General features: G+C 41.2%; 1 protein-coding gene across 1 annotated transcript in view; it reads right to left on the bottom strand.

Annotated features, from left to right (window-relative positions):
- The window catches only part of ANKRD44 (ankyrin repeat domain 44), a 285,622-nt gene that overhangs the window by 110,305 nt on the left and 149,520 nt on the right, over positions 1 to 25,797 (bottom strand). The window contains exons 4-8 of the mRNA XM_054566695.1: positions 19,666 to 19,736; positions 9,807 to 10,007; positions 9,359 to 9,446; positions 6,726 to 6,868; positions 4,719 to 4,931 (exon numbers count right to left, since the gene is read on the bottom strand). Of these exons, the coding sequence (XP_054422670.1) occupies positions 4,719 to 4,931; positions 6,726 to 6,868; positions 9,359 to 9,446; positions 9,807 to 10,007; positions 19,666 to 19,736 (716 nt within the window). The remainder of the gene's footprint in view (positions 1 to 4,718; positions 4,932 to 6,725; positions 6,869 to 9,358; positions 9,447 to 9,806; positions 10,008 to 19,665; positions 19,737 to 25,797) is intronic.

Raw genomic sequence — 25,797 nt, 5'->3', positions numbered from 1 at the left:
GCTGCCTCCCAGAGCCACAGAGCTCAAAGGCCCTACTAAGATAAAGGGCAATAAAGTCTTCCTACTACAACACTAAGGTCACCTGGGGATGGGGGTCTAGATATAGTCAGAAGCCCAAAAGGCCTTCCTAATCCAATGGAAGAGCAATATAAAATCCTGGTTTGCAAAAAGGCCATACACAGTCCACTCTTTAAATGGCTTTAAAGGCCAGATATGATACATAGTTGGCTCAGACATTCACTCCTCTCCTTTCTTCACATGTTCTTCAAAGTTCCAAGTGCCATGTCCCTATCACTGCCTACTCCAGGTTCACCTTCAACCTTTGTGAAACAACCCTAATTCTATCATTTGGTCCTGGTACGTGTAAAGAAGGGAGCAGGTCCACAGTTCAGCACACAGGCGCTGGGCTTCAAATCCAGCCTCTCTTACGGCTGAATGATCTAAGAGCGCTCTGCCAGAAAAGAATTGAGGCCATGGGAGGGTGAGTGTTAGTGCCCAGAAGGGAGGCAGCCCGGCAATGGCAATTTCTACATCTAAGTCACGTGCCGCAGGGTTCTGCCTTCAGGGCCTGCCTTAACACTTTGAATGCTCCAAAAAAGAGCCTTGAGAAGCTACAGAAGTTACAATGTGGGCTACGATGGAGAAGAAACATTATTTACTGTTTTCTCGTGTTCTTCCTATTTGCAAAATACAAGTAAACCTTCAATGGATTGTAGTATAAAGTGTTATGTCTTCATTATTTTATCACAAATAAGCTAATATCACAAGGTCAAAGCCATGGTCAAATCTAAGCAAAATGAAAGATTGTAAAATGCATGCAGGACACGTATCCTTCCTCCTCTTTCAATTGTCTTGTCATTGCCCACGAAGATACTGCTTTTAGAGTTTTGTGAGGATAGAGAAAACAAAGGGAACATGTGTGTGGGTACTGGCTACCTTTCAATATGCGATTTACCTCAAACTTTAGAAAACCTCAACAAATACAAATTGTCTTGCAATCTACAAACATTTTGAAAATGCAAGAGGCAATGTGGTGGAGAGAGATAACAACTTCAGGGAGAAAGCTACTTCCACAGTCTATCCAGAGGCCATCAGGAGTAGCGAAGGAGGATTCTAGGGAATTAGGAAATTGAAGGAAGCAGACAGGGTAGATGTAGGGAGACTGAGGGAGAAGGCTAGATTTGATTCAAAATCCCATCTACAGATGGAACTGGAGAGCATTATGCTAAGTGAAATAAGCCAGGGGGCAAAAGGCAAATACCATATGATCTCACCTATAAGTAGAACTTAACCAACAAAACAAACAAGCAAGAAAAATATAACCAGCAACATTGAAAGAAAAAAAGAAACCATCAGAGTCAAGAGGGAAGGAGGGAAAGGGGCAGAGAAAGGGAAGGGAAGGGTCAAGTCAAGGAACATGTATAAAGAACCCATGAACAAAGCCAAAGTGGGGAAGGATTAGGGAGGGAGCGGGGAAGAGGGACAGGGGAAAGTGGTGGTGGGAAGGTGGAGACAAATGTATTTGACAAAAAAATAAAAATTAAAAGAAAAAAAGTATAACCTAAAAAAAAAAGCAAACAAACAAACAAACAAAAACCCCAAAATCCCACCTACATAGATAAGGGAACACATAAACCCCAGTCTTGAGTTTTAAAAATGCTACTTCTTATATCCTATTGATAATTTTCAGTCCACGGGAAAAGTTAAATATTAAAACTAACTCTGCTTTCCAGGTCCATTTTGAGGGAAACGGAAGTCTGCCGTAAACTGATGCACCATATATACCTGAAGCCCCTAACGCAACCTGAACTGGCCACTAGTCAGTTAGCTGGGAGCAGCAGGTAGGTGTGTCAAAAAGTGGCCTTTCAGCCTTGGGATCAAGCTCAGTGAGAGCATCAGTTCGCTCTTCCTTCTCTTCCTGATCCTGAGAGTAAAGGGTTACCGGCATCCTCCATTCCCTTCTCTAATCTTGCTGTGAGGTACTCTCTCCGTGGGGGACCTCATCCTTTTCTCCCAGGTTCAACCGTCAATCACCTCTCTGTGAATGAGGCGGCTTAGCTTTTTTCTTCTATTCCTTCCCTCTTCCCACACTATATTATCACATTTTCCATATCGGTTTTCCCAGACTGGTTGTACCAAGGGCTCAAAATCAGCTTCTCAAAAATTAAATTCATCAGTTTGACCTCCCAGCTCTGTCTTTCTCCTGACATCCCTCTTAATAACAACAATCATTTACTGAATGCTTACTGTGTGGCAGACACTGCTCTTAGTAACGTTCGTGCAACAGCTTGTTTAATCCTCAAACTGGTCCAAGAAGATACTACTGTTTCCTTACTTTTAGAGTTAAGCAAATAGAGAGATACGGAGAGGTTGTTTATAATTATACAATTACTGAAAGTCAAGGCTAGGACTGGAACCTGGGCAGTCTGCCCTGGAGCTGAATCCTTAGCCACAGAGCTGTACTGCCTCTCTTAGACAGTTTGCAATTCTTACCCTTGTCTTCAGCTCCTCCATCTCTTGTTCAGCCAAACCCTGCCGATGTTCTTTCTACAAGGCCTCTCCCTTCTGTCGGCGGCCCCCATCCCCCTGCCCTCCTTACCCCTTATCTATGCCAGTTTTTCTGACTTCCAGTTATCCTCTAGGGGTGCTGTCTCTAGGCCCGCTCTACCTGAATTTTCTTTTTAGTAAGGTAAAGATAGCTTTTTTCCTTTGGGATATAAAAATAATACATGTTCAGTGCATAATAACCAGAGGATTAAAACAAATGTATCAAAAAGAAACTAAAAACCCACATAATAATTTTGCCTGTCTGCATATCTGTTGCTAACATATTGGTATATATTTCAGATTTTTTCTTTTTCTATGCACATACCTGGACACATAACTTTTTACAATAAAAAAGGGTCATATTTATTTATTGCATTTAAATTTTTTTATTACCATCACTGGCTATTATTAGTCTTTTTTTACTTTTTCCAAGCTTAAGGGCAAATATATTTGTGTACTAGTTTGCATGTCTCTAATTACTAATGATACTGAATATTTTTATAGGTTTGATGGACATTGCATTCTCTCTCGTGAGAATATTTTCTAGTAGGTTATCGAACTTTTTCTTATTGATTTTTATGAGCTCTTTATATAGTGAGTATATTAACTCTTTGCTAATCATGTATATTATAGAAAATTTTCCCTGAGTTGCTCCTCTTTCTATGTTAGGGTTTGTGGGTTTTTTTATTTCTTCGTTTGTTTAGCATATAAAAGTTTAAAATTTTATGTAGTCACAAATATTATTTTTTCCTTTATATTTTCTGTCTCTGATGTTTTGTGGCCAGATTACTGTTTCTAATGCTCAGTCCTGGTCACGTGACCTCTACAATGCTCAGTGGCCCTCACAGCCTGTGGAAGCCGGAAGTCCTTGGCCAGTACATAAGCCCTCCTCCTTCATCAGGTTGCATTTCAGCTTGTTCTTGGCTCCTTTCTTTCATACGATTTATACTCTATTCAAGCAATATATGAGTAAATTGCTATTCTGAAAATGTGTCCCCTATTTCCCCACTATTAGAAATTATAAGGAAAACATAAAAAGATTTTAATAGTAAATAGAGAAGGTCATGAAAATAGATTGACCCAATATTCTTGAAATTAAACCTTAAAAATAATTTTTCAAAAGCAGAGGCAGAATACACTGGGACCTTGCTTCAGGATTCCTGTGTGCTTGAGAGAAGGGAAGCTGAGGGTGAGTATAAGGTCACTTGGGGCACATTAAGATATTCTGCTATAATCTAAATGCTTCCAAGTGACATAACCGGTATCATGAAGACTGCGTGCATAAGTTCCTCTTGGTTATCTATTACAGGAGGCTGATGAGTCACCTAAAGTTTACCCAGAACTTTTTCTCCCCAGATTCCCCAACACCTTTGCTTATTCTATTCTATCTAGAATACCCTCCCTCAGATTCTCTTATCCCTCCTCATCTCAGCTGATACCAATCTTCCAAGTAACTTAAAAGCAACCTCCATTTTTGATTCGCAAGCAAGAATTAAGTCAGCATTTGGCTTCCTATAGTTTGCTGTGCCTTATGACTCTCTCACGCCACCGATCACGTCTCCTCTTGCCTCTCGACTTGAGTGTGTTATCTACTGACCACAGTGTAAATTCCCTGAGGGCAGAGATCACATCTCATCTTGGAGTGCTCCCTTAGTACCAAACAGGGTGCTGGGTAATCCTCAGTAAATGTGCTGAATGAAGGACTCACCATTAGGACCAGGTCAACATTAAATCATCGAAGCTACTCTCTGGGGAAGGCATTTGACACAAACTCCATGGTGGGTCGTGCCAGGCCTGGGAACAGACCTGAGCTCATGCCTCCCTTTCAATCCTCAGCAGCTCAGCTCTATCAGCTCAACATTCACCTCAGTACCACAATCTCGGCCAAATCAACATCACTGAGACCCAGTATTTCCTCTGGCATATTCACTGGGCTACCAAAGACACGTGCCTAGAACTTCAGTGCCTTCCAGCTGGTACCATCACTCCTGCAGAAACAAGGCAGCTAAGTTTCTACTGCATCCTAATACAGGCTGGAGCTGTGGGAGTCAAGGTCCTCAGAGTTACAAATCATTTAAACATGACATAGTTTACAGCAGTTGAGGTTGCTCAAACAGAGGCTCAATGCAAAGGCTTTTAACACTAAGAGAGAGAGCCTGAGAGTGTCATACCTGGATGTTAACATCCGCCCCGTTGTTTACTAGCAGCTCAAGACACAAAGCACCATGTGTGGAGGCAGCAGCAAAATGCAAAGGGGTGAAGCCACTGTTGTTGGGCTGGTTCACATTAGCACCGTAGTCAGTCAGCTCGTTAACTACAGCATCCTGCCCATTGTAGCAGGCCAGATGAAGGGCCGTGTTTCCATAGATGTTGATTTCATCGATCTGTGAATGAGTGCAAAACAGGGCGATTAAACTCACTGGAGCTAATTTTTCCCATTTTCCACAAAAAGCCTAATGGCTGTGCCAAAGAAAGGAAACATCCATCTGTCAACGTAATTATTCAGAGCTTACTCTTGCCCTGTTGTGGTCGTTCTGAAAATACTTGTCACTGGAGGTAAAGATCAGCAGAAAGTGAATGTGACAAAGAGTAAATTGCAAAGGAAGAGTGTGTTAGAGGTTTCAACTTGTGGAGGGACAGTTTTGGGCTATGGAAGCGATTAGAATGGGAAAGGCAAAGCTGCCTGGAAATGCCAGAGGTGAACTAAATCAGGGAGCAAGAAAAAAGCCTGAAACTCCACAGGGATCATGAAGAGAAAGAGGTGGGAAATGCGGGGGGAGGTGCTGTGGAGCCTCAACTCAAAAGATGGGTTCAGGAGCCACTCTGAGTTTGGCTGTGCTGTCTGGCGCGCCACCTGGCCACACTCTGTAGCAGGACCAGGGAGCTATGCTCGGTGTTGAGGCCATGGCGCCTTCTGCTGCCCTGACTGTTGAGTTTCATGAGCATAGCCTCAATAGTGCAGCTGGGCTTTCTTTTCCTCCAGAGACAGGGATGTTCCAGAGCCCGACCGCGGCCCCTGCGCTGCTACAGGAAGGGGTCAGGCTGCCTTCTGCGGCCCGACACTGGACGCTTCTGCTATTTGTTCCTGCCATTCATTCATTCATTTCTTCTTGAAAGCCACAATTTAGAAGGCTAGATTCTGAAGGTGGGGTAAAGAATCTTAACCAGTCTTTTAAAAAATGACTGGTTAATAGATTATATATACGACTGGCTAATATATTACACACACACACACACACACACTCACTCATTCATACACATATGTATATATAAAACTATCCATCTATTGTGATATAGAAAGTTACACATATACATACATATGACAGAGGACCCCCCACAGAAAACAGAATTATCTTCTGAAGGTCAGGATCCTTGTAGTACAGACCTCCCCGGCTGGCTGAGTGTTCTAGGAACCCATTCGTATCAGTGCACCAGTTGGCATTGCTGTGAGAGGCTGTGTTTGGCTTCACTGAATTTTTTTGAAGACTCTTTCAACATGCTTGCCCATTTTATGATGGGTGATTTATGAGTGCACCTGTCCACACCACACTGAGCGTTCAGTAGTTTTTGACCAAAAGCAGCACAGCCCCCATACCCTGCTCCCTATTCACCTGATCTAGCCCAAGCAACTTTTCTTTGTTTCCCCTGATGAAAAAAGTCCTCAAAGAGAAATGTTTTGCTGATGTGGAAGAGGTGAAACAAAAAAACGGCAGAAGCACTCAAAAGCATCAAAATTGACAAGCTCAAAAACTGTTAGGAACAGTGGGAAAAAGTGTCTCAATAGGTGTACTGCATCAATGGAGAGAGTACTTTGAAGGTGACTGAAGTTTAAACATGTAAGAATAAATACACAGCTTTTTAAAATATAAATTCCATTTTTGTGTATATATTTATATGTATACATATATAAAACTATTTCTCTATCTATTGTGATATAGAAAATTAGTATGTTTCTGGTTTTCCAGTAATTAGATGCCCCCATTGTCTTCCATCAGTTGCCCATAGAAACTCAAAGATAGAATACTATAAAGGAAGGAGGTTTTTTTTCCTCTAGAATTAAAATGCAAACAGGGTTTAATTTCAGAACAAAAGAAAACCCACAAATGCATAGGATTTCACTTCAGGACAACAGAAAGCCCACAAATACACCATAGGGTGACGCATGAATTGTAGCTCACCTCCACCCCTAGATTCAGGAGATGTTTGACAACGTTGATCTGTCCGTTGGAGGCTGCGGCGTGCAGGGGGGTGTAACCCTTCTTATCCTTACACGTCACTTCTGCACCGTGGTTAATGAGCAATGCCACAACGTCCAGGTGGCCTTTACAAAGCAAGCAGCAGAAAACATCGTTAACCTTTATAGGACAATTTGACAATTCATTCCACCTAAATTATCACTGTTAGCTTTTATTGCTGCCAGCATTTTGCCGAGCTATTTATAAAAAGCTGGTTCATGGAAATAGTCAACAAATATTTAGTGAGTACCTACTATGTGTCAGATTTTATGTAACTGCTGTGGGTGAAAAAAAAAAATAGATGATTCATATGTGAGCCTTCTCTTCAGGATCTAGCAGAAGAGATGCCTGTTTGCAAGTAAATAACAACAAGGTCCTGTAATAGGTAAGTATTACAGTCTTAAAAATATGTTAAAATGAAAACAATGGTTTTGAAACCAATTACCACTCCTCACTGAAAAGCCCAACAATGGCAGTTTGGCTTAGACGACTAATGAAAGAAAAAAAAAAATCAATTAATCAGAATGGCTCCAGATTAATTTTTAAATTATATGAAATTGCTGCTGTTTGACCTTTTTTAGGGGGTTGCCCACAGAAATGGTGATTTCATATGGTTCAACTTAAAAGTATCCTTGTGAATTACTGGCTAGACAGAAAACCCTTTCAGTTTCAGCTCTTGTTGGCATATATTTTAGAATATTTTCCTTTGTTCTCTCTCTCACTATATATAATATGATGAACATATTTGACCTTTATTTTGTGACTGAAGATGGTTCGATGCTTCAGGGTCATGGTTGATAACCAGAGGGTAGAAGATGAATACTGACTCTTGGGTCTAGAATGTGTGTGTAGCGTGTGTGTGTGTGTATGTGTGTGAGAGAGAGAGAGAGAGTGTGTGTGTGTGTGTGTGTGTGTAAGAGGTGTGTGTATGTATGTGTGTTTGCAAGGGAGAGAGACAGAGAGTTTGGTCTTGGCTTGTTTTATTAAAATTTGGCTATTTTCCCCAAAGACTTATATAGAAAAAAATTACTTTCAATTATTAGTGCTTCTGTCTTAAACTTAAGTGGTGGCATCTTTTGTCAGGGTTTTGTCCCTTATTTCCTAAAGATAGTTAATTATGTTTTTTTCCTATTTGACTCCTGATGACACAAAAATGATGACTTGACTTCTTTAAAGGAGTTCTACAAATGTTTACCTATACATCTGCAAAGAACACACTTGAAACCCCAGCTGTTTTCAGTCCATCTCACACTAGCTTGGTGTGTGCTGTGCCTCCACCAAGGTTGGTTGGGTTGACCCGACCAACGTTCACCGGCTCCAGTCCCACAAGTACCATGAAGGCATTTAGTTAGCTCCTAATTCCCTATCACCTTAAAAAATGGTAATGCTTACAGAATCTTAAGATTCTGGTTTTTAAGCCCCAAGATTCATTCAGGCCTATCTATGGCACAAAATTTATTTCATCCCTGCTCCAACCCACTCCCTTTTTCTCCCCACAATTAATGTTATTTTAATGAGATAAAAGGCCTGTATACTTGTTAAAAAGGATTCATTAAAAATCCAAAAGGTATTAAAAGGAAACCAGAATCATCCACAATAACCAATCCCTGGAGATAATCAATGAACATTTCAGTGTGTAATATAGCCTAGGTTGTTTTCATTGTATAGAGTTTTTAAAATGGGGATCATATTGTTCATACTGTTATAATCTGTTTTCACTTAACACATCACAGAATCTTCCTATGTTAATAAATACTAATGACATCATCAGTATAGTTACTGCACAGTGTCACATTGTATAGATCCATAATTCACCAATACAATCTCCTGCGGATGGGCGTTTAAGTTGTTTATAATTTGGTGCTGGGAGAATCCTGTCTGCTTTCCTAATTGCAAGATGTTTTCCAATTAGACACACAAAGGAAGGATCTTCATTTCCCACAGGACTACACTGAGAATAACTCTATAAGGTCTATAATTCGTTAGCAGTATTTGTACCAACAAACGCAAAAAGAAAAAATACAGAAATGTAATCTTTTCCTCTCCCCTGGCTGCGCTGGCAGAAGCAAGGACTGCAGCCCTCAGCTTTGCTGGATGTGGAGAAGCAGGAAAACCCACTGTGACTCTGGTCGCCCCCGCCTACACAGCAGCAAGGGGGTTGTCCGTCCTTTGTTTCTTTCAAAAATATATATAAATAAAAATATGTGGAATTTATGTCCTTGCTTTGCCAGCCAGTCCTCTTTCTTTTTAAATACCTTATCTTGCTTTCATAACAAGGTAAAATAAGCACCATTTGTGCAACTTTCTAATCCAGATTGAAATATACTCAGTAAGGTTCAGGCCATGATTCCATCCTTCTCTTCCTCCTCTTTGCAGGAGAAATAAATCTCTGAGAAGGCAACTACTCAACTAGAGGCAGGCCAGTAAAACGAACTAAACCTTAATTCAGTTGAATCCCAAGCTTGAAAAGAGGTCAAACTTCTTTTTCAAGAAAAAACCTACATGGTCAATGAGAGATCCACGGCTTCTTTAATTAGGGTTATACGCACTTTGCTTTCCATTCACGGAATCCTTACCCATATATGCTGCCCAGTGCAGAGCACGCCGGTCCTTCTTGTCAAATGCATTGATGTTTGCCCCTTTGGCCAAGAGTAAATTAACCATCTGAAAGATAACCAATAAGGAAATCAAGGACTACTGTGTAATGCTGAGGGCTCCTCACCAGCTGCAGGTGATCTGAGCGAAATTAATGTCAAGACAGGTCAGAAACTTGGAGTTCAAAGTAGAAAGATGACGTCAAAGCCATCCACGTGTGGCATGTGTATCAGGAGAAAAAGACTGAGGTGACGGCTACTTTTTCAATTCACTGTCGCTCTAAATTTAAACATAGGTGTAGCTGCCTGCGGTTTCCTGCACAAATGTCATCGTCACATCTGTAAAAGTCTCAGCAGTAATATTAGGTTGCACTGGGGGCTAAGAGAGTCTGCAGGGAGGATTCCTGTCCCCAGTGATGGAGACACCCACCTCCACGTGGCCATTGAGCGCGGCATGGTGCAAGGCTGTGCGGCCCCCTCGGTCAGAGACGTTAACGCTGCTCAGCAGGGGGATGATCACTTCTGCACACTTGACGGCCTTATTGGCTGCTGCTACGTGGAGGGGGGTCTGCCAGTTCTTGTCCCTCGCATTGACGTCAGCCGAGTGCTTAATCAATACTTGCACCGCTTCCTACAACAAAAGCACAGTTTGAAGGGGTCAATGAAAAACGCTCGATCAATACTTATTGGGTATAAGATGTTTTTCACCAGACCCTGGAACTACGGAAAGGGCAGGCTCCCTGCCCTCACAGGCTGACTTGAGATGGTGATTCTTCTGTGACAAGCAGAGTAATATGTGATAAAGATCAAGAGTGGCAGATTAAAACCGATTCACTGCAATTTCTTTGTTAGGCCAAGAGCCCTGACACATCTCCAAAGCCAAATAAACCTTCTAAGTACCATAGTATTGGGTATTTATGGTCAAATGAGAGCACACATGTGTAAATGTGCACATCAGGTGACCAAAAGGCCCCCAAAGATCATCTGAGGTTAGAAGCATTTGTCAATAAGTCTCGCTCTTCCAAAGCCAAAGGCCTCATAGCCCTTCAGACATTCTTGGATCAATTTATAACTCTATTCTCTCAGCCAACATCTTAGCCCTCACTCTGTGATCAATAAGCAGTTAAGCAAAGAGGATGTCTGTTACTACTTCAACATGTAGCTACAAAATTGTTATCTTCCAACCTGATCCATGTTACAATGGGGTAAGTTCTTCTCTACTATCGAATTTCTCCACTTTCCTGAGTCTCCTGCTTTTTATTTTCCTGCTATTGGCCTAATCAGCTTGTTAGCATCTTGAACTATACCTCTACCTTGGTTTTGCAATGAAACCACCTGGGGAGCAAATACAGGTGCTTGGTCCTACTCCAGAGAGTCTAACTGGCCTGAGAATTTCTGTAAAGCTCCCTGGGGACTTGGTTACGCAGCCAGATTGAAGACATTCTTCTGTTCAATCAAGTGAATGATATCGCTTCTCTAGAAAAGGGAATGGCTGTTAGTTGTTTCTACACCCAGGGACATCCTTGGAAGCAGTTAATAGCACTCCTTTATGGACATCTTACCAACATGTCACCAGGGAAAGGCACCAGTACAGCACCCCTGCAGCCTGCACGGACCAAGAGCGCACCTCTGTCCACCCTGATCCCCACAGGCCTGGACTGTCTGATCTACTTTATCATGCAAGTATATAAAAATACCCCCAGGTAGTAGATAATTCGAACTCTCAAAATTAACATTTTTATCGGGGACATAAATGATGAATGAAACAGAATATCCCATGAAATAGTAGCAGCACCATGTTGAGAGCAACAACTAACTTAGTAGATTGAGAGCAAAAAGAAATTAACTTTGCAAATTAAAGAATATAGTCTAAATAGTGTGGCTCCACTTATTTATTTATATAAATAAAGGGTAATAAGCTGATAAGACCCAAGCAAATAATTTGTTAAGATGGTCAAAAGGAGGGAGATATATGCCACCCATCCTCAGCAAGATGGACAATAAAGTAATGATTACTAAATAGTCCTTGAGCCTATTTCAGAGGAAAGCATGTATACACGTTCGGCTCCCCTACAGTGCGAAACACAGTTAGGACTTTGGAAGGCTGAAAGAACATTACCTGGGCTCTATCCTAAAAACTACCTGGGTGAACAAAACAGAAACAAAAGAAAAGCTAAATCACAAATAACGTATTAAAATTTAAATTAAAAAAATAATATTTTTATCAACTTTGGTCTCATAAATAGGGAGGTTTATGTAGATGCACAGATAATCCATTGTGATGCGGGGAGAAAATATTGGAACCTTCCTTTATATTTCTTTTCTTTAAGAAGGAAAGCATTTTAGCTGGAATGTAACGTCTGGGCCAGCACCCGTGCCCTCAGTCAGCTCCACAGAGGATCTCGCCTCCTCTCGGCACGGGAGGTGCCCTTGGGGAGGACAGGGGCTTGCACTGTGCAGACGGGGCGGGGTCCACCCTGGCTCCGTTCATTCGCCCTGGAGTGCTCCAAAAGGTACAGGGACGGGTCTGCCAAGTTGATTTACAGATTGTAACATGTGTCCTTAAACTAAGAGCATTCTAAAATAAGCAAGATTTATGCAAGGAAACCCACATAAATAATGGAGAAGTCACCGAGCTGACACTTCTACTCCTAGTAAAAGCTTTCTATCACCTACACTACAAGGTAAAAGTAATGGCAAATTTAATCAGATCTGACAAGAGCTTGGCCAAAACAGAGGAAAGTCATCAGAAGTCTATTATGCACCTTGGTTACATAAGACTAAGATAAATGAAAAGCCTCACCCTGAGTACATTGTGCCTTGAAATATTAGCTAATGATAGTGGTTCCAGTATATAATTTATAAATAAATGAGATGCACCATTTTGAAGATGCACACTGAAAAAGTTTTGCAGATATATATGGCCAAAAGGGTTGAAGATAATCATCTCAAAGCACTCCTGAAAAAAATGGTACAGCATCCTTTTTACTCATTCACAGCAAAATAACAATGCATACTATCACTGTAATACCTTTGCCTTGTGCATTATTTTATTGCACTTGTACAGATTCTTGCTTTGCATTAAATATTATGTAAATTCAGGACAGACTAACAAAACAAAATATATAAGATCATTTCACAAATTCGTACTTTTTGGAGATAAGAACAATGAAATTGTTAGAAATTTGTTTTTTTGAACAAAATATGATTACTTTTAGAATAACTCAGACTAGGAGATATTACCTTTGAGAGGTACTACTCTTAAGTGAATATTTAGAAATGATTTGCATTTCACACAAAGCAATAGGTCAAGCACAAAAACAAAAAACAAACAAAAAAAAATCCTGACCCAGCTGGTGTGGCTCAGTGGAGTGAGTGTCAGCCCATGAACCACAAGGTTGCCAGTTCAGTTCCCAATCAGGGCACATGCCTGGGTTTTGGGCCAGGTCCCCAGTCAGGCCCAAACCCTGTGCGAGGCAGCTGATGGATGTTGCTCTCACATGTTGATATATCTCTTTCTCCCTCCCTTCGACTCTTGCTGAAAATAAATAAATAAAAATCTTAAAAAATTTTTATGAAACTATATTTACATGCCAATGGTAGTTTATACGTAAACAAGCACTTTCAGAGTTTGGCAGGGGTGGGGGTGGAGGAACCTGCATTCATATATATATATATTTTTTTTTTTTTAAAGATTTTATTTATTTATTTTTAGAGAGGGGAAGGGAGGGAGAAAGAGAGGGCGAGAAACACTGATGTGAGAGAGAAACATTTATTGGCTCCCTCTTGTGCATGCCCTGACCGGCTGAACCCACAACCCAGGTGTGTGCCCTGACCAGGAATTGGACTGGCAACCTTTAGCTTTGCGGGATGATGTCCAACCAACTGAGCCACACAGATCAGTGTGGGATCTGAATTCTTAAATGGGCAATACTTCTAAAAATATTTTAATCACAGATCATTTCCGTCTGTTTTTGTAAATAAAGTTTTATTGAAACACAGCCTCATTCACTTGTTTACATATTATCTACGGCTGCTTTCTAATTAAAACAGCAGAGTTGAATATTTGTGACAAACACCATATGTAGCCATTCATTGAAGCTTAAAATATTTATTATCTGGCCCTTTATGAAAAAAGTTTGCAGGTCCCTAGTCTAGCTCCTAGTTTAAATTGCTACAACCTGCAAATTATCAAACCTGGTTAAAATAGAACTTTGTGATTTACCAGCATGAAAAAATACTGTTGTAGGTCCAACTAGTCAATTAAGGCAGTTAGGTCCCATTAAAAGACTCAGAAGCCTCTCTGTTCCACCGTTGCTAGGCAGCGGCGGATCTGTAGTGAATTTGGGATGGGTGGCGCTGCATGCTCTGTAGAATAGAGGAGAAACATTTGGAGCTCAGAAGGAAGGGCGAGGATGAGGAGAGTGGAGAGAGGGCACGGCCCCGCACCCCAGAGCAAAGGTGTATACCTGGGCGGGAACAGAGTCAGCAGGCCAAGAGGGAAGGGAAGCAGACACATCACCCAAACGAATGTGGCAGGAGCAGAGTTTTGGAGCCAGCCAATCAAAAAGTTAAATCTCTAGGAGTTCTTTTGAATTGTTGTTGGGAAACTATTAGACTTTGCACAAGATGTGGCATGTAATTTCCCGCCAGTCATATCTGCTTAGAAAGCAAAGGCGCCCCTGACCAGCATCTGGGTTACAACCAAAAAGTTAGAAAGGAAAAGATTCAGGTTCATTGATCAGATTGGGGTGGGGGGAAGAGGGTAGGGTCTCTAATAAATCCCTTTTCACGTGAGCTTCAGGCAACTCCCACGTGAATGCCAATTTCACTGCATTAGTCTTTCATACTAACACCTATGTTTGCAGTTCAAGGACATCAAGAATAACCATTACTTTTATAAAACGTTTTAACTTTGCCATTCTGCTTTTTAATTTCTGTGTCTTCTTATGAAATGAATTACCTACTTTTCATCTTACCTGACAAGAAAGAAATCTACCAAGAAATACTTAGTATACAAAGGAATTCTTAATTTCCAAAAATTAACTTTTTAAAAATGAAAACACAAGCAGTCTAAAATGATTATGGAATTAAATTCACAGACCCATAGGGCATTATAAGGGGTCTGACCCCTTGTCTACAACATGGGGCCTCCATTTGATAGACAGCTTCATTTTAAAGGCAAGATGACTGGAGTCCAGAGCACTGATCTGTTAGCCTGGCCGACCTAAGAGCCCATGCATTTTTCCACTGGGCCAGAGCGTATTCAGTGGACAGTATCAGCCAAGCACCCTGACATGAATAATTTTAAATGTTAATTCTCCTTAGTTATTTCCATTTTTAAGCTCAGAAGTGTTAGCCTGCTAAACTGGCTAATACAGTAAATAGAAACTTAAAATAATATTTTGGCTAAAACAAAGCTCTGATTTTTAAAAGACAGTAACTTCCTTCTTTAAAGTTACTTCTCTTTCAAAAATTTTGATCCTGATAGTACTTGAACTTAGTTTTGAAAGTGTGTAATTTTAGGGCTATTTAGGGAGTTGATTTCTTTAATCAAAAAACAAGAAAAAAAAAGTCTGTTTTAAACACTGTTATCACACATTGGCTAAAACATTTAAGATCCAGGAGTTTGATCTCACAGAAATTTTCACGGTAAAACAGAAACTAATGCGGGGGAAGGAACAATGAACGCTTTCTGAATCAAGAAAAGTTACTTACATGATGCTTCTCAAACTATCTGTGGTGAAGGACCAGTTTTAAAAAAAAATTATATTATTTTAAATCCATCATGAGCCAATACTTTTGAACAATACAATCAAAAGTAAAAAAAATGAAAAAAGATAAACTAATTATTTCATTATTATAAGATCAAGAAACTCAATCATTTTATTATTAAATGTAGGAGGCATGAAATTATCAAATTGCTCTAAAAGGTTCTGAATGCTCATTCTTATCACGGCAACTAAGACAAAAGCTCCTGGACCAGTACTCAGGCCACACTATGAGCAGTGTTTCTTCCAAGCCTTTATTTATTTTTTAATGAGCCAGCCTGTGTGAAGATTCTGGCATTTCTCTCGAATGGAGGTTCAGCCAGTTACCACTCTGTATTAGGACTGCAGGCCTTGCCAGGATCCACTCCATAGCAGGCTGTCCCATATAAGGCACAGAAATAACAGACAGAGGGAAGAACTGTCATGGGATGTCACACGGAAAGGAACTAGAGATGGCACTTGCAGCCTCTTTATTTCTACTTTTTATGACTTTCTCTTTTTTTACAAAGGGCCATTCCAACCCTGTTATAAAAAGTAGAAACATACACTGTGGCACATGGAAAAGATGAGAAGAAATAGGAAGCATGTGTCCTGAAAACTGTCACCCCTAATGTTTGTTTTTTTATTCTCAAATGTGCATTGCATTGAAGTGGTCATAAATTACTCAAGGAAAAGTAATTGTTTGTGACTCCAGAGTCCTTGCAGGCATAAGCAATGTCAAATTTTATAAACTGTAAGTTGCTTTAGACCAGGGTCTGAGCTTTATACAATTTTCCATGCTCTTTATGAAGCCTGGCAGATGCCTTGCACACTGTGTATATTCAATAAATTGGGGTAGAATAAATATATTAGTATAATCATTAGTACATTCTCCACATAATAATACGCAAGTATTAACAAGGCATTTCCTGTGGGCTGCCGTCCCTGAGGCCGCGCTCAAGCCCTGAAGGCATTTAGTCTATTACTGAAATCACCGGGGTTTCAATCCCCTACTACATACCGCAATCCATATTCTGTAAGAATTCCATAAATTGGTACTTAGCTATTTTGTCAAATTATTTGGATGATTCTTCTAAAAGTGCCCATTATTAAACTACACTCACCTTTCTATCACAATAATTCTAAGAACTAGTAGTATAAAGGGGGTTCACTGGAGATTTCAGGATCTGAAAGAATTCAAAGGAAACTATTTGAAAAGTGCCAGCTTCAAACATTGGGAAGGCCGGATACAAAAGTGTTCCCAATCTTCAATCTCAGGTCTCAGAGTGTGGTATGTAGACCACAGGCATCGGGACCTTCTTTTCAAAATGTAGATTTCTGGGCCCAACCACAGGCTTTGTCGCCGGGGTGAGGTGCTAGAACAGGTACTTTTAACAGGCGTCCAGATGACTTGAATGCACACTAAATCTGAGCACGACTCACCTAACATTCTAACTAACATGTTACAAAATGCTTACGTACTTTCTTCCCATTCCAGGTACAGTTTGTGTTCTCCGTGTAATCACCTTTTTATAATCGTAAAGAGAATTTAAGGGAAGCAATGATATTCTAATCTCCCATATAATTTTTCCAATTCTGTCTACTAGCATTTAGGCCACAATAATGACAATTTTTTTAAAGGAAAGGAGAAAACACGTGTTTTTAAAATGTAAGCTGTAAAATAAAATGCTGCCCTTGGCTGGCGCACCTCTGTCAGAACTTCATCCTGTGGACCAAGGGTTTGTGGGTTTGATTCCTGGTCTCCTCCCTTTCACGTCTAGCTTTTCTTGAGGGCCTACAGTGACTTTAGAACTGCACAGAAACCGAGGTGATGGCCTGACATACACTTCAGCAGTCCGCACAATTGCGTATTGCCTAATTCCTACAATAAATATCATATTCTGTATCTTTCATGGCGGCTCTGCTTTTTTGATTGAACAATGAACCCTCAGATCAATTACCTACATTTTAGAAGCAAAAGGGCTTTGAGGGCAGTAGAGAGTTTAGAAGCCTTTCAGTGAAGCAATGATTATAATGCATGTTTGTGTACGTAACAGCACTGTGTGTCGATCTAAGTAATAGACAGATGTACCAGCTCTCATGCTGAACACACGTATCCCCTTTGGCAAGTGCTAACAGCCAAATTACTGGTCTAAATCTTCTCTGTTTTCCCCCAAAGCCTGCTTTCCTTTCTCCAGCTCTCATTTAGGGGAGTCTTGGGGGAATGGTAATATGGTCGAATTCAAAAAAGGGAAATCAGAATTTCCTAAACGTGGACTTCCTGAATTCAGAGTGATGTGCTTTGAAATTAAGGGGCCCACAGTCAGTTCTAACAATGGTACAGACATTCCAACTGTCATAAGAAACTTTTCAACTTGCTGTGACAGATATTAATATGAGGACATCTGCTTTTGCAAGCTTATAGATGACCCTCATTATTTACAACACAGAGTCTGTTTACATTTTAATTCCTTCCTGGCAAGGGGCACCCACAAGGGATTTTTTTCCCCTAGAAAACCTGCAGAGGGAGCTGATTCCTTAGAGAAGCAGTAAATGCCCTTCTCAGATATAAAAGTTGATCCATCATTGGGTTGACTGACTTCAAACGTACTGAAGATATGTAAAGAAGGCAAGCTGATGGTTGACGGAAAATCGATGTTTTCAGGATTGAAGCCTTTGCAGCTAGTTGAGCTAACAAAGATGGCGATCACAGGACTGAAATAATCTGCTTTTTTGTCTTTCTGTCCCGTTAGACTGCATGCTTCCTAAGCACAAGGACCATGTGTCCTATTTTTCATTGTAGCTCCATCAGCAAGCACAGTGCCTGGCATATAGGAAGTGCTTAGTAAATGTTTTCCTGGACCAAATAGTTGTTGTTTAAAAAGGAAAAAAAAAAAAAAAAAACAACCAAACCCATATCTTTCAAAAGATACTTAATCTTTAATTTAAAAAAATTACCAAAGCACAAGTGGTTTAAAAGACCAAGAAAAACTCCTCCGTAAAGGAGCTGGACTCTTGAAGCCAGTTGTAGGAACTCAAGCAACCCGCTGCACCTGCATTCCCAGGTAAGACAGAAATGAAACGTGGGGCCACGAGAAGATTCGGAATTCCCCAGGCTGCGAGCCAGGCAATTTAGGATCAGTGCCTCCCTCATTCCACATGGGCCCTTGGGAAAAGGAATACCACCAACCTCTTATAAAAACTACCCAAATCACACCGCACAGCAAGGAGGATTGTGAGCACCAAGCTGCTATGTATCAAGGACACTGTTCAGTTTCCAGGCAGTTGCCAACTGTCGGCCACCACCGACACCTGCGACATCGGTACGTGCATTCTCAGCAACACCTCTATCTCCTGGCTCTACCTGGAGAGCATCGCCTTCTCCAGCAGCAGAGGGGAAGCTTCACTTGTTAAAACCAGCTACAAAGACTAGTCATCCAATGCCAAGTACCTCCGAGGGTAGAGCCTCTTGTATCCCGGGACGGTGGGCATCCCCTCTGACCAGGCTTCAGGGCTCACATTCACCAGAGTTCCCTGCCACCCTCCCCCACACCGGCCTTCTCGTCTCAACCCTTATACTTTTCCTGGACCACCTGATCTGTTTACCATGGTTCCAACGATCATCCTCTCTGTTCCTAAGCTCTAGACCTGTATAAATAAGGGTAACCGATTAGCCACCTTCACTTGAATTTCCAGCATTCAAATAAACTCCTTCTCAAGCATCTATTATGTACCAGGCTTGGGATACATCAGGAAACATAACGCAGATCTCTGCCCTCGTGGGCTTACATTCCAGTGACGTGGTTGCCAAACTCGGCATGTTCAGACAGCACTGATCAGCTTCCCGACCCCTGTTCTTCTGCCCCTGCCTTCTCAGTTACCAGCATCACCACGTACCCACAGGTTTCTTTCCCAACTCATCCCACAAGGTTCCAAGACCCGTCATGTTCACACTTATCTCTGCTGTGGCCACTCCCCACTGTTTAGAGGGCATGCAGCCCTCTGCCAGGTAACCCAGTCCCCACTATCAGACTTAGCTCCTGCTTCACCCCATGTTCCAGCTCTATCCAGCTGAAGCTGCCATTCATTCCCGTCTGTGCCACTCGTCCTCTACCATTTTATCCTCCTGCTCAGCGCCCCGCCTTCTCCTGGCCTGCCAAGACTCTACTCATCCTCAAAGGGCTGGCTCAATTGGCATCTCTTCTTGGAAGACTTCCTCTATCCCAGTGGACAGTTATTTGCTCCCTCCTCTGATTCAGTTCCAATATTGTACTGATCTGCTTACCTGTTTGCTTCCCCCTCCAGGCTGAGAACTCACTGAAGTCAGGGACCATGCCACCCATCTTGGACTACCCCAGCCACCCCCCTAGTGCCATGCCTGGCACGCAGGAGGCACTCAAACAGTTGTTCAACGTTGGTAACCCTCTTGCATTAGCAGTGAAAGCCTTTTGCTCACTAGTGAGAATCCCTTATTCAACAGAAAGAATTCTTCTCTTTCTAGGGACTGAAGGGGCCAGATGAAATAAGATAATCACTCACTTCACTTCTGGAGGCGACAGCCCGGTGCAGTGGGGTCAGCCACATGTTGTCCTTGGCATTCACACGAGCTCCTGGAACCAAACAGCACAGGTTAGAGGTATAACGCAGGCGGGGGGAAGTTCTGCTGATGTTACATCAAACGCTCCATTTTGCACCCCCATCACCACGTTTCGGTTTGTTTTTTCTTTGTATCAGTCATGTGCTTTCTAGTAACTAGACAGGAGACACCCAGTACAGTAGGAGACACCCAGTACAGTAGAAGGAGCAAGATCAGGAACTGAGAATGTCATAGAACTGGGTGAAAACTAGATGAGAAATACAGCATCTCACTGGGTAGGAGATACAGGGGTGAGAAGACGGAGATTCTCCAGGACTATGTAAATGTATGTTTTCAAGAATAAAACACTCTTCAAGTGTGTGTACGTGTGTTCCTGAGCATAATGTATATTCCTGAATATAAAATATAGAATCAGATACATTATTTTAATTTTAGTCATTAAGTATATTTATCTCACAGGGCACATGATACCCTTGTTGACAAACTGTCAGCAAAGAGCGGCCTTCCAATGAATATATACTAGAGGCCAGTTAAGTTTCAAACAAATCTTGCAAAGTTGAGTTCTGATGAGATTTCATCTGGGCTAAAAGGATTAGCAGAAATCTGTTTAATCCTGGAATCCCAACTCCTTCTCTGGGACTAGCCCATATTTTAGTAGGAATAAGCCAGCTTCCACGGAGCTTTGAAACAGACACAGCATAAAGCCTCTGTAGACTGCTTGTGGCTCCCTTACACTCTGGGGTGGACGACAGGCTCAGACAGGAGCCAGGACCGGCTCATGCCCATGGACGTACCTAATGATCATCTCTCTGGAGCCACCTCACCATCGGGGAGGAGAAGCTCCCTATGAATGGATTCAAGGAAAGTAGTACATGCCCTGCTTCCCTGACACCCTTTCCACGAGCGCAAACCCTCCCAGTCTACAACCGAATCGATAAAAACACCCAATCTGAGCTGCCTTTTTTAGGGGAGTTCAGGGTGTTGATCAGTCTTCTGATCAAAGATGGAAGGTTTTATAAAAGGCCTACAAAAGAGGAGGAGGAGAAAATACAGCTCTCTTTGTCGTTGCAGTAAGATGAGCCTATTTTAGCCTCAGGACAACAAGGAAGGAAGCTTGTGAGGAACAAGAGTGGAGGGGTGAACCAAAGAAACTAGAAATTAAGGCAGAGGAGGAGAAGTGTGGAGGAGGCGCCCCTGGACAAGGGCTGTGAAAGTGAGTCAAGGAGAAGCAGGGCTGACTAATCTCTGTGAGGCCAAGGCCAGCTGACAGCTTAAAAAATAGAAACCTTGTGTTTTTGCCATTTTTTAAAGACAGGAGGAGACTTTCATGGGTAAAAGTGAGCTAGAAATTTAGTTTAAGATACCAGCTAAAAAGAAATAACAGATCATAGAGCTTACACAATTTTTCTCTTTAACTGGAAAACAAATACCACCAACAATATTAATTACAGGAACAAGAATATAATAATCCCTAAAACGAAGAGATAGAACGCCTCCCCTCCCTCCTATTCTGATTTCATTGGTTTGGGATGGGCCAGGCACCAAGCTCCCCAGGACCCAAGGTTAGTACAACATGCTGCCAAGGGAGAGTGACGCTAATAAATTGTTGCTTAGTTTATTAAGTTTAAAATTATTTAAATCCTAATTCTACTAACTCCATCCAGGTAGCTTCCCTGAGACAGTTCAAGCCCCTGACATCAACAGGGACCAAAAAAAACCCAGCTTGAGCATGCTGCTAATCAAAGGCAGCAGACATCTCCCTCCCCAGCAGCAGGAAGTCCCGGGCTAAATACTCTGGAGAGAAATAAAGGAGGCCTTGGAGGGACAGTAGGATTCATAGGTGGAAGACCCATGTTTGAAGCTCTACTTTCAGCATTTACTGGCCTAGTGACCAAGAGCCACTCATCTGCAAGATGAGCAAACGAGAGCAAAATAATAACAGTCCTCTGCCCACTTCCCTGAGTGGTTGGGAGAATCAAGTGAATTTGAAGGTGCTGTGCAAGAGAAAAACATCAGCCGTTCCTATTTCCAGATCCCGTCAGTGTCTCATTTGCCTCTAAATCTACGACACAAGGAAGTGAGAGACATAGTCTTTCTATGATACCTTTCTCCCCCTGGTTCCAAACACAGGTAACAATACTATAAAACAGAAACCCATACTTTATTATTCATAGTCTTTGACAGAGTAAATTTTGTGTTGCCTGTGTTTAAAATTAAAAACCTAATAGAAGAGGAACCCAAATGGGGAGACATATACGAAAAGATACTCTCAAAATTCACTAGGGAGGGACTGCACAAAAAAGGGGAAGGGCTTAAGAAGTACAGATTGGTAGACACAAAGCGGTCACGGGGATGTAAAGTACAGTATAGGGAATATAGTCACTAATATTGTAACAACTAGGTATGGAGCTAGATGCATATTTTAAATATCAGGGGACCAATTTGTAAAGCGTATGATTATCTAACCACTAGGCTGTATACCTGAAGCTAACACAGAATAATATTCAATGTAAACTGTAATTGGAAAAAAAAAATCGACTGATTTGAATGTCAAAATTCACTAGTTGCAAAATAAAATAATTAAGGAAGCTTAAAAATTTCATTAGGCAGAGGCAAACGAGAGCAACATTAACATATCATTTCACACGCCTCAAATTGGTGAAAATTATAAAGTGTGACAATGGCAAGAGTTCGTAAGAGTAGGGAGCAACAGGAAGACTTAAATACAGATGGCAGGGGTGTGACGGATACAAGCCCCTTTGGGAAGCAATTTGGTTCTCCCTAGCAGAGTTCACAGGGTGTGCGCCCCACCACCCAGCGAGTCTACCCCGATCACATACCCTGGAGAAACCCTCACACGTGCACAAGAATGTTTCCTGCAGCATTTTGTGACAGCAAGAAATTGGAATCCTAAATGCTGATCAAGAGGAAAATGACAGACACACTGTGGCACAGTTGTACAGCGGAACGCTACGCTGTCACGGACATGAACAGATTGAACGTCTACATCTAAACAGATGCACTTGAAAACACAATATTGAATGAACAAATAAAGCTGCAGAATAATACCTATGACATGATACCAGCTACATAAAACTTTTATATTTACAAAAACAATTCTACATGTTGTTGATAGATGCACAAACATGAAGTAAAAGTTAAAAATACGACTAAAGAGAACAGATACCAGTTCTGGAGAATGGCCTGTAGGGAGGGAGGGCTGGGAAAAGGGTGAATAAATACAGCCAATGGGCTCTAACTGTGTCTTCAATGTTTTACTTTCTTTAAAGAAAGACACAATGCAAATATAGAAACTTCGGTTTTGTAAAGCTTGGGGTACATGGGTATTAATTATATTATTTTCCATACTTTTCTGTATATTTGAAATATTTACAAATACAATGTTCTTAAGAAAGCTAAGACATTTGAAGTTTTTGTTTCTTAATAAACATGGGGTGGATTAAATTGCCCTTTTTTTACACGACTCCTTTCCTGGTTAGTGGCCCTTGATATAAAAATGACATTTCCACCCTTTACATAGAAAGTGGTCCAGCCATACAGTATCTTCCATCATTTTCTTAAAGTTCACACCAGGGGAATAAGAGAATAATAGCAAGATGCTGTTGCTTGTACAGTCCAATTTGAAAAGAAATTTTCTAGTCAAGGATGTGCTACATGCTGGTGTCTTATTTTATTTTCTCACGCTCTCCTCTCTCCACGGTCTCCGTGGCTGATCCCAAAGGCAGATGCCTGGCTCAGAGGAGAGGCATGGTGAGCTCGCCCAGGAGCAGCAGATGGAGGAAGCTCATGGGTGCCCAGCGGTGGCAGAACTCTAGGGTCTGACAGAATCTGCTGTTGGCTCTCCAAATGCTATTTGGTTATCACCACTTTTTGAATCTAAGCATCTCATCCCAGAGCTCCCTCACCAGACAGTCTACCAGGTTACTGACGAGGACAGGGTGCATGTATGTAGTTGGTACATGTCCAGACCTATGTCTACCTGCTGTTGCTACTGCATGTCTGAATTTTACCTTCAGTCTCCCTCTTTCTTCTCCCTTCCCCTTACTCCTCTTTCCCTCTCCCTCTCTTCCCACCCCATTACAGACGACCTATTTCTTTCTTTGCGTGTTTGCATCAGAATGCTCTATAATATGTTTCTAAAGAAAATAACTATGAGTGACTATTAAGACTAATCTTCAAGGATGTTTTATGAAAGGTTGTCAGGAAACAACTTTGGTGTTAGGTGAAGAAGAGCATAGCTATGATGTTTCATAAGAATGTTTAATAATGTGAAGAGCCCTGGCCAGGTGGCTCAGTCAGTTGGAGCATCAGCCCATACACCAAAAGGCTGTGGGTTTGATTCCCATTCAGGGCACATACCTAGATTTCAAGTTGGATCCCTGACTGGGGCATGTACAGGAAGCAACTGGTCAATGTTTCTCTCTCACTTTGATACTTCTCTCCCCCCCCCGCTCTTTCTAAAATCAATAAAACATACCCTTGGGCGAGGATTAAAAATAATAATGATGATGATGCAGAGAGATATTCACATACTTTTGTTATGTGAAAACAAAACAAGTACTAAAACATTAGACATGAAATAAGCCCATTTCTGTAAAAAACACGAGCAGTCTAGAAGGTTGTACCACAAAAGTCCTGAGATCACTTTCAGACACACAGTAAGTACTATATAATTGTTTACTATTATCAGAGCAGAATCAGGAACTAAGGGACCGAGACTGGGCATCTGCCATTGGCACAGTCCTAAGCCCAGGTCAGACCTAAATTAAGAGCTGCCTATTCAAGGGTGATTTCTGGTTAAAAGAGATTCAGCAATATCTCCTCAACTGAGCTAGCTTGAACTGGAGCTTTGGAAATTTGCCTAACAGTAACATACCTGTTCTACTTCATGTTTTGATCATACAAGTAATACATGAATTCTTTAAAAACATGGATCATTACAGATTTCGGTAAGTCTCCTTTAGGATCATCCCTAGTGCTGTACTCTTCCCACACTCTGAAAAAAAAACAGTGCTCTGAGATTAGTACACAAACTTCCAGCTTTTGTTATGGCTTTATATGCAAATATGTGTATCCAGAGAAAATGGAGGAAATAAAGCTGAGCGGTCAGTTCAATATTCTTTTTATATATTTAAAATGTTTCACAGTAAGTCACTTAAATCTATAGCATTGTTGCATAAGTATGCTTTTACACACAGTGTACCATTATAATAACTAACACTCTGAATCTCCTTGTTTCACTCAAAAATATATTTTTCATATCTATGTTGATGCTTAGAGAACGAATCCATTCTTTGTAATTGCCACATGTACTCCAACATTTTTAACATACTCTTTCTATTGATGGGTAGTTCACTTGTTTCCAGTATTTTGCTGTTCAAACAATGCTATTAACATCCATAAAGTGACTCCTTATGCAAACATGGAAGTATTGGTGAAGGATGGATAATTAAAAATGGACTTCCTGTGTCATAGGTCATGCACATTTTTGGCTTTAATAGATAGTCTCAATCCTCCAGAGGGTGCCAATTTACTCACACTAAGAGTGTACAAGATTGCTTAGTTTCCCCCCCATTCTCATCAACACTTGATAGTATCAGTCATTTAAAATATTGCAAATCTGATTAGAAGAAAATGATATCTCATTTTTGTGCTTTCCTGTTTAATAGTGAGGCTGGATATCTTCTAATTTGTTTGTTTCCTGGCCATTTACAATTCATTCTCTGAGAACTGCTCATTCAGATTCTTTGTCTGTTTCCCTAGTTTTGTATTATCACCTTTCCTTAGAATTTATAGTTAGAATTTACACCAGCCTCACTTGTTATTAGTGTTATTATCTACATATTCTAAAAACATTTGATTTTATGTAGATTCATATGGGGTTTTTATATTAAAATTCTTGCAGAGAGAAAAATGAGCCCAAGCTTGCTGAGCATCATGAAGCACCACACGCAACACCAGCATCGTCTCTGTGCAGTTTGAGGTATTGAAAGATAATTAGAAAGCTAGGAGGTGGCTTCTCTCAGGTTACTGTTTAAGTCCACCATCCCTCC

The sequence above is a fragment of the Pteronotus mesoamericanus genome, unplaced genomic scaffold (genome assembly GCF_021234165.1).
Source record: "Pteronotus mesoamericanus isolate MK-2021 breed Mesoamerican mustached bat unplaced genomic scaffold, CSHL_Meso_final contig_179, whole genome shotgun sequence".
In the NCBI taxonomy this organism is placed as follows: Eukaryota; Metazoa; Chordata; class Mammalia; order Chiroptera; family Mormoopidae; genus Pteronotus; species Pteronotus mesoamericanus.
This window is presented reverse-complemented; position numbering and strand designations above follow the sequence as displayed.